Raw genomic sequence first — 9615 nt, 5'->3', positions numbered from 1 at the left:
AATTCTCCATAGTGTTTCAAGTGAGTCTATTCTAAGTTAAAATTGCAGATTTTCTGGATAAAGGTTTTCAAGGATTTAGCCTAAGAGGAAATATTTAGACTCTTATGAGCTCTCTCTTAACTGGTGATTTAGTTAACCAAATAGTTTCTTTCCAAGTGTGTGACATTTTCTTATCAAGTTATTTATTCCAAGAGAAGGTCAGTTTGAAGATGGGATTGTTTGTGAATATCCTAAAACATCATGAAGATCGTCTATAAAGACTATAAAGGTAATTTTTTCAAGACCACTGACTTTTATTAAATATTATTGTTTTCCATATTCTAAATCATAATTTTCAAGACTTTTCAAATGTCATAAAATATGTTTTCCCCATTCTAATCATCAAATGTTATTAAATGTCATTACCGTCAATTAACAGTTAAAAATTTTGAGCGTCATAGAGGTTGAGCAATTTCCAGGACTTTAACTGAGATCTCTGACTTCTGCCACCATTCTTTAATCTTGAGAACATCTCCTTTAATGATCAACACTAATCATAAGGATTGAACAACATCTAAATACACTCAACATACAGAAATATGAATAGGGAGTGACATAAAAACCCAACTAATAAATTTAGTACAAGCATGAATATGAAGACTTCTTCATGGGCTAGACTGCTACTATGATTTGGATAGTATGAATAGCTGTAGTCCTTTTAAGATAAATTTAGGGATGGCTCTCCTTGATATTAATACATGGTTAAATGTACCTCTGTATTATTTCTCTAAGTGTTAGTTCTTCTGATCTCCATGTGCTTACATAGTCATAAAATGGAATATGTGAAAGCCTATGTGTGTCCAGCCCTGTGCTGGATAGGTTCATATATCCTGTCTCAATTCACAGAACAATCTGTGAGGAAGATGTTATTACTCAGATGTACAGGATTTATGATACAGGGAAAGTACCTCATATAAAAGAATTTTCAAGTAGAAGAATCACAAGCATTGTTAGAAGTAAATGAGATCACATGAACAAAGCTCTTACTTACATGCTGTATACATAGCAAAGAATCATTGAAATATATAATTAGCTATTATAAAGTTAATTCTATTCAGATTAAAAACATTATGAATGCTTTACAGTAGCTTTTTTTTATTCTTTCTTTCATTACCATCACCAATATCCTGTTATTTCTTATGTTAACACTACAAATCATTCCCTCACTTGTTTCTCTGTCTCTGATATCCACCTTCTTTCTGAATCATAGGCTATTTTTTCCTTCAAGACACAGAAAGATCTTCACAATATCCCAATAACCCAATATTCCTTTTTCCAGATTCCTCTAAATTCTTATACACATATGCTCAATGTATTCCATGGTTTTCCATTTTCTACAAAATGAAGAGCAAATTCCTTAGTTGTACATCCACAGACTTACATCTTCTACTGTCCTTTTCAAGGTTACCTGCAAATACATATATTAGCCATTAGTTCTAAATTAGGCATCAGTGAACACAGAAAATTTTTGCCCTATGTGATTACAAAATTTCTTCTTATCTATAATTTTAACATAATTTAATCTGGCATACAGTTTTAGTAAGCTTGAAGATTTCATAACCTTTTTCTCCCACCTCAAAAAAAAAAACACATAAGAACTGATAAATCTATAGAAACCTGCCATTATTTTTCATAATGGGGAAGTTTAAAATATTCAAGGATATATTAATAACAATTTTTCTTTTCAGAAAATGTAAATAGGCCACATGAAATTCATGATGAATAGAAACAACGTGACAGAATTTGTTCTACTGGGGCTTACAGAGAATACAAAAATGCAGAAAATCATATTTGTGGTGTTTTTTGTCATCTACATCATCACCGTGGTAGGAAATGTGATCATTGTGATCACCATTATTGCCAGTCCACTGATAGGTTCCCCCATGTACTATTTTCTGGCCTATCTCTCCTTTATAGATGCCTGTTACTCCTCTGTCAATAATCCAAAACTGATTGTAGATTCACTCCATGAAAAGAAGACCATCCTATTCAATGGATGTATGACTCAAGTCTTTGGGGAACATTTCTTTGGGGGTTCTGAAGTCATCCTGCTTACTGTGATGGCCTATGACCGCTATGTGGCCATTTGTAAGCCTTTGCACTACACAACGATCATGAGCCGGCGGGTGTGTGGTCTGCTAGTGGGAGTGTCATGGATGGGAGGTTTACTACATGCAACCATACAGATCCTTTTCACATTCCGATTACCCTTCTGTGGCCCAAACATCATAGATCACTTCATGTGTGATCTGAACCCTTTGCTCACTCTTGCCTGCACTGACACACACACACTAGGCCTCTTTGTCGCTGCTAACAGTGGGTTTCTTTGCCTGTTAAACTTCCTCCTCTTGCTGGTCTCCTATGTGGTCATTTTGCATTCCTTAAGAAACCACAGCTTAGAAGGGAGGCGCAAAGCCCTTTCCACCTGTGCATCCCATATCACTGTGGTCATCTTATTCTTTGTGCCTTGCATATTTGTGTATATGAGACCTGCAACTACTTTACCCATTGATAAAGCAGTTACTGTATTCTATACCCTCATAACTCCCATGTTAAATCCCTTAATTTATACTTTAAGAAATGACCAGATGAAAAATGCTATGAGGAAACTGTGCAGTAGGAAAGCTAATCCAGATGACATTTAAACACCTCTGGACTCCAGCAACATTTCAACTGAGGAAAGGATAAAAGGATGTTTGGAATGAGCCCAACAGGAAATAGTTGAGGGAGACTGAAAAACTGATCATTAAAATGCCTTGAAAGAAGGAGAAATAAGTACAAGGAATGGATAAAAACCTAAGTGAGGGCAGTTTGTTCTTCCTATTCGTAAAATTCTGCTAGTTTGGGGCTTAGCTTTATTAGTTTCATTCATGCACATGAATTTCTAGACTTTCCTCAAATAAAGTGAAAAGAATTAATAAAATCTATTGTGAATGAGAAAAAATATCTATAGTAATCCAAGGAGTTAGGCATTGTTATTATTTCCATTTTACTAGTGAAAAAACTACAAAAAAAGGAAACAAACAAAACATACGATTTTGGACTGATTTCACAATCATGCTTCTAACTGTTTTTAGACACTGCCAGACAACAATGACAGAAATGTCAATTATAATCACAACATTTTATTGAGCCAAAGACTCTGTTGAAAGCATTTTATATATTAATTCATTATCTTGAGATACAAATTTTTAAAAATTCCATTAATAACTACTTATTTTTACATATCAAATTCATTGTCACCTGCAACATCATTGGAATTAACTGTGATTCAGGGCTATAAAAACAATTGTTATTTTGTCTCTGAGACATAATGTGATTATTCTATGCTTCCGACATTCCTTGTAGGATTTAGAACAAATTTGTATTGATCACAAAACACAACTTATAATCCAAAATATAGAATAATAGCTAAAATAAAATAATATTTGAATTTTAGTCAAACATTTCTATTTGTTAAATTTGCAGTCATACTCAGTGTAATACCTGACAATGAGACAGTGAGATGCAATTATTTTGCAAGGTAACACAATGGGTGGTACACAATAAGACCTGGATGAATGTACACCAGTATAATTTACATTAATAAATGTGATAAAATATACAGAATGAAAATATTATGGAAGGTGCTCACTTTGGCAGCACTTACACTAAAACTGGAACAATGCAGAGAAGACCAGCATGGACTTGCAAGTTTGTGAAGTATTCCATATTTTTTGGAATGATGGAAATGTTTTGGTTATAGATTAATAACACTGAAATGTATATCTGAAAGTGATTAAAAATGGAAAGTTTTGATTGTATATAAGGTAACAGAATATATATATTTTAAAAATCCATGGAACTACACTAAACAGTGCACTCTAAATTAAACTATAGACTATAGTTAAAAGTACAATTATAAAAATGTGCTCTCTCCAATTATAAAAGAAAATTCCATACCAATACGAAATGTTAATGATAGGGTGCTATATGGGAAACCTGTAATTTATGTATGATTGTTCTGTAAACACACAACTTTTCTAACAAAGAACAACTTCAGTATAGAATAATTGGAATTGTTTCCTAAATTTATCTGATCCAGATTCTAAGGAAAATTTTTACTAGATATCATGGGGAAACAAGTTTTTAACTAGATGTAATGGAGAAACAAGTTTTTATCTACCCTTGCTTAAACTCAGGAATGAAATAAACTGAAACAAAGAATTCCAGCATATGAGAAAATGGTGTAACTTTGTATATACTCTGCTGCCAGCAATGTTTCATTGTCTTGAGAGTGTGGGCTATTTATATATATTTCATGGTTAGTTTTTGGTAATATTTCATTATTAAATGTTTTAATTAAATATGTGACACTGTACATAAACCAATTTTAAGGTGACTATTTCCTAATTCTTATTTCATTCCTTCATTAAGCCATATATTTGAGCCCAATCAAGGTATAACCTGATACCCAGGTGTCAGGTGATAGTGCTGGGATATGGTGGTGAAAAAAAAAAGATCTCTAGGTCCTGCCATACTACAGAACTTCAGAGCTTATGATTCTTTGGGAAACCCCCAGAGAGCAGAAATCACAATAGCATGGGGTTCTATTAAAGCACATTGGAGACATAAGTAGCAAAGTGAAGAAAACACAAGGAAAGACATCCTGGATAAAATACATAAAGCATGGGGCTTCAAGTCTGAAAAGTTGTACATAGGGTGAATAGGCATATGATTGTGATGAGACCATCCCTAGAAGAGGGAATATATTAAAAAAATATATTTATTGAATTCCTATTTTGTAATCCACTGTATTCAACACTAAGAAGGTAAATGGACAACTAACAAGACATGACCTTAGAAGGACAAGAATGGGGAATATCAAAGAGAGACTTAGTCATATTAAGGCTTGATGCTAAGGACAGTGTGAAAAATATAGAGAGGTCTCAAACTAATAGGTGATGAAGTGAATAAAGAATTTTAGAATGATAACTCTAGGTATATTGTGGGTAAAAGATTGAAGCAGGGGAGGAGTAAGAAGGTTATACCAATGATTTAGTTGTATAAGTAAGGAAACCTGAAGAGTGTTGTGCCAGTGGGGATTCACATATAGTGGACATTGTTTTGTTGAGCATTAATATTCTCCACTAGATCAGTGCCCCCATGTCCCAGCTGATTTAAGTCTGAGTTTCTAAAAGCTTAACCACTATCCTTCTCTGGGCATTTGTACCAGATAAAATAAAAGCTGCCTCACCTGGGTGCTATCCCCACTTCTTGAGGGCCCACCAGTGCCAAATGAATTAGTGGCAGAGGAATAAAAGTACTAGGCACCTTGACTGATGCTGACCCACTCTATATTGGAATATATTTCCCAGAGTTCCACTGGTTCCATGCTAAAGCCAGACTCTGATTGAGACCACACCTATTTTTCTCCCCTATAACATGTTTAGTTCAATCCATTCTCCTCTAAGTCTCTTTTTTAAAAATCTCTATGTCAGAAATTTTATCTAGGAATATAAGCTCTCAGGGAGAGACAGATAAAAAAGGTTTCAAGAAATTTTTGAGTTTTATAAACAAATGAAAATTAAGTAGTATAAATTAGAGTGAGAAGAAACATGGATGAAATCAAGGTTCTGGTTTATCATTGAATGAAATAGGAAACTCAAGATGGAACACAGAGAAGATGAATGCTGTTTAGAATATGCTGGTTGAGATTCAATGGAAGACATTCAAATAGCAATGTACGGTAGTAAGTTGAATATATGACACTTATCCTAATGAAAAAATATCTGGGCTGGAGAAATTAAGATTCTTGAGCATCAGACGACAATTAAAGTCATAAAAGCAAGACACATCACTTAGGAAGAGTGTGTAATATGAGAAAGGAGGAGGGAATAAAATTTCTCAATGTTATTTAGTAAACCATGGGTGATACTCAATGGCCTATCAAATGATCAATAGAGTTTTTCATATTTTTAGAAAAAAAAACAAAATAAATTTATTCTAACCTAAAACTTTGTTTAGAAAACCAATTTGCATATTATTACAGATTCAATAGAACAGCAAATCCAAAATTAAAAGCAGCTTACTAATATAGAAAAACATTCATAAAACATGGAAGAGTTATTATTAAATGAAAATGATTACTAATATGGAATATCAGTTAAATAAAATTAATAATTCATTTTAAAGTGTTTAAAATTTAAGCTGCTAACTTTAATGTGTTGCTAAAAGTATCAATAGAAAATACATGAGAGGAATTCTTATTAAAGGAAACATAAATGTCAAAGTATGCCTATTTAGATTCCCATAAGGAGAGAAAGAAAAAGTGAATGTTCTAGAGATGAAGATAGACAAAAGTGTTTATAATGAAAAGGTCTATAAAGTCAATCAATGTGAATTTAAAGGTACCTACTTCAGACTCACCTCCTTATCCAAAGATACTATGGGAATATAAATTTTTTCAGAGAAATGAAAAAAGTGAGCCTAAAGGAGTAAGAGTCATACTGGCATCAGATCTTTCATCTGAAGCACTAGAAATTGAGTGTGTGAAACAAGTTCTTGGATGATGTCATGGAAGAATACATAACTTTTAATTCTATATCACCCAATTTTCATTCAAATATGAGAGTTAAATATGTTTTCACTTAAGAAAGGACTCAGAAATTTTACTGATCAAACACCATGAATAAGGTATCTAATAATATATGCTATTTAATCAAAACAAAACAAAAAATACTATAAATATTATAAGAAATTAAAGAAAATGAGAAACAATTTTAGTATGAAAACTGAGATTTAAACCACAATTTTAATAATGCTGGTTCCTTTTTTTTCCTATGGAACTAATTACCCTGCATTGTTTGTCTGTGAAAAATAATTTTTGCATAACCATTATAATATAATTCATAACTTGAGATTCAATTTTTTAAAATCATTCTACATGCAAAGCAGGTATTATTCAATTATAACAACAAATATAAACACAATAAAACTTGCTGTATTAAAGATAAAAACATACAAAATCAAAGGTGAAATTGATCAGTCAGTACACTAAATTTCTCATCTTTAATTACAAGGCATTAATTATGTGCAAATTTGAGAAATCAAAAAATAAAAGAATGTTGATATCAGAATAATTTAAAAACAAGGAAAAATTAGCAGAATGAATTTTCTTAGAAACTCTGAAAATCAGTCAAAATGTTAAAATAACTAAGCAAAAATACTGAGTCAAGAAAATACAAGAACAAATGGCAGTGAAACCTCATGGCACCTTTACCAGACACCCTAATCCCCCTCACTTCCATGTGCACCAATACTTTCTTCTAGTATGGGTCTCTTTCCCTGGTTCTGCTGAAGGATTAATGCAAGACACTCATTTATGCCTCATCTGACCTAGAAATTACAATGGACATGGAAGAGGCTGACAAATACACTAAAACACTGAAAGAGAACAACTGAAACACCACTGCAAGTGACAAAGGATAACAACCTGGAACATAAATATGAAACCCAGGTCTATGAGAAAAGATGCAGTTTTCTGGGGGTAATGGAGCATTGAAATGTCTTTGCATGCATGCAATTTCCCACCTTGGGACATGACTCCCAGCTATGAGCCACCCTGGTGCCAAGGGGTTACTACCAATCACTAACTGGTGATGCAACTAGAAAAAGACCTCAAATAAAAAAGAGAAATGTTAAAGACAAAAGAGTTTATATGACTAAAAGTCTTCAAAAAAGAGTCAGAAGGTTATCAGAAGGGTAGCACTTATGCCTGCCTCTGCAGGATTCCAGAGAGAGCCAAAGTTGTTACAACCTGAGGTACCAGTGCTCCTGAGGACTATGGAGACACACAGGTTCTACGGTCATGGCAGTTCGCCCTGGACTTCAGTGCCTTGTCAGTGCATTGAACTTTGGAATTTGTGTTCCTGATTGCAATGGAGTTGGACTCAGATGTGAAATTTCTACACATGCCTCTTCTGTCACTATTACTGAAGCTGTGGTTGGTTCTGGGGTTTGTATATACCCAGGAGACTTCAACCTTTGGACTGGCCATGTGCCAGCTGGGCCTTGACCCTCAGTAGAGTTGCAGTTCCTATGCTCCGGTTTGTTGGACTTGCACAAGTCAGCTAACAGGGAGGTGAAGATGGTCAATCACCACACCAAGGAACTGAGAGTGCCTACAACTCCAAGCAGGAGAATCACGTTGATCAATCATGTGGTATCTAAGTGCCCTCTCAATATAGAGGTGGAGTGGATATCTTCAACCCAGGGTCCAAAAGATGGAGGAATAAAAAATTGATTAGAATGAACTTACTGTTATTCTACTATAGAACTATTATGACTAGTAATGGAAGAAAGTGTAGCATTGATATGGAGAAAATGGCCATGGTAGTTGCTAAGAACAAGGAGAGGGAAGAAGAGGTGAGATGTGGGGACATTTTCAGGACTTGGAGTTGTCCTAAATGATATTGCATGGACAGATGCTGGACATTATATATCCTGCCATAACCCACTGAATGTAGTGGGGGATAGTGTAAACTACAATGTAAACTATAATCCATGTGGTGTAGCATTGCTCCAAAATGTGTTCACCAAATGTAATGAATGTGCCACAATGATGAAAGAGATTGTTGATACGGGAGGAGTGGGGGGCAATAGGGTGTATGGTATGTGGGAACCTCTTATATTTTTTAATGTAACAATTTTTGTGATCTATGTATCTTTAAAAAAGTCAATTTAATAAAACCATTGAAAATAAACAAACAAGAAAGGTAATACATACCAGCACTAGGAAAGACTCATGCAGAAAAAAATATTTGAGAGGGCCCTACATCTTCACATCAGGCTGTGGAATGCTGGTTAAATGGTGAAAGAGACCAATTAAGTTTTTCTGTCAGCTTTTCCTTTGTTACTTTCTGGCATTCATGAAATTAACACCATAATACTAGTGTATGAAAACTAAAACAATAGAGATTTATTAACTATACCCATTAAGGTATACAGCCTTTGCATAGTGTGAAAATTCAGTATGTTAACAGAATACAATAGCAATTAGCAACTAAAAAGGGGGAAATTAACAGACCCCGCAGGAATGGGAGATTCTGATTCCCTTTGAGAGCAAATTAAAATATTCAAAAGTTCATGTTTGAACAAAAAAAAATCACACATTGTGCAAAAAGACATAAGGAAAAAAAAAAAGAACAGAAACAGAACAACAACAACAAACAAGAGCAGGAAAAGAATGAATAAAACTGAACAGAGCTAAAGGGATCTGTGGGAAACACCAAGTGTACCAATATTCAGATTATAAGGGCTTCCAGAAGAAGAAAGAGTGACAAGGGAATGAAAACATTTGAAAAAATCATGACTGGAAAGTTCCCAAATTTGAGAAAAGATATAAATATACATACCCAATAATCTTAATGAACTACAAATAGGATAAATTCAAAGTGACCCAAAAGGAGGCACATAATAAAACTGTTGGATATCAATAACAATGAAAGAATTGTGAAAAAAGCAAAACAGAAATGACACATCACGTATCAGGAATCCTCACTATTAAGTGTGAATTTCTGTTCAGATGCCATGGAA

General features: G+C 33.9%; 1 protein-coding gene and 1 pseudogene across 1 annotated transcript; both read left to right on the top strand.

The window, feature by feature from the left end:
- The first annotated feature begins 1754 nt into the window (after positions 1-1754).
- On the top strand, positions 1755-2684 carry LOC101446348 (olfactory receptor 4C46-like). Its single transcript, XM_004475685.2, has one exon. The coding sequence runs from the start codon at positions 1755-1757 to the stop codon at positions 2682-2684; it is 930 nt and encodes a 309-aa protein (XP_004475742.2).
- Positions 2685-3665: 981 nt separating this feature from the next.
- On the top strand, positions 3666-3756 carry LOC111759750 (U6 spliceosomal RNA; annotated as a pseudogene).
- The last annotated feature ends 5859 nt before the right edge of the window (positions 3757-9615 follow it).

The sequence above is a fragment of the Dasypus novemcinctus genome, chromosome 19 (genome assembly GCF_030445035.2).
Source record: "Dasypus novemcinctus isolate mDasNov1 chromosome 19, mDasNov1.1.hap2, whole genome shotgun sequence".
Taxonomy (NCBI): domain Eukaryota; kingdom Metazoa; phylum Chordata; class Mammalia; order Cingulata; family Dasypodidae; genus Dasypus; species Dasypus novemcinctus.
This window is presented reverse-complemented; position numbering and strand designations above follow the sequence as displayed.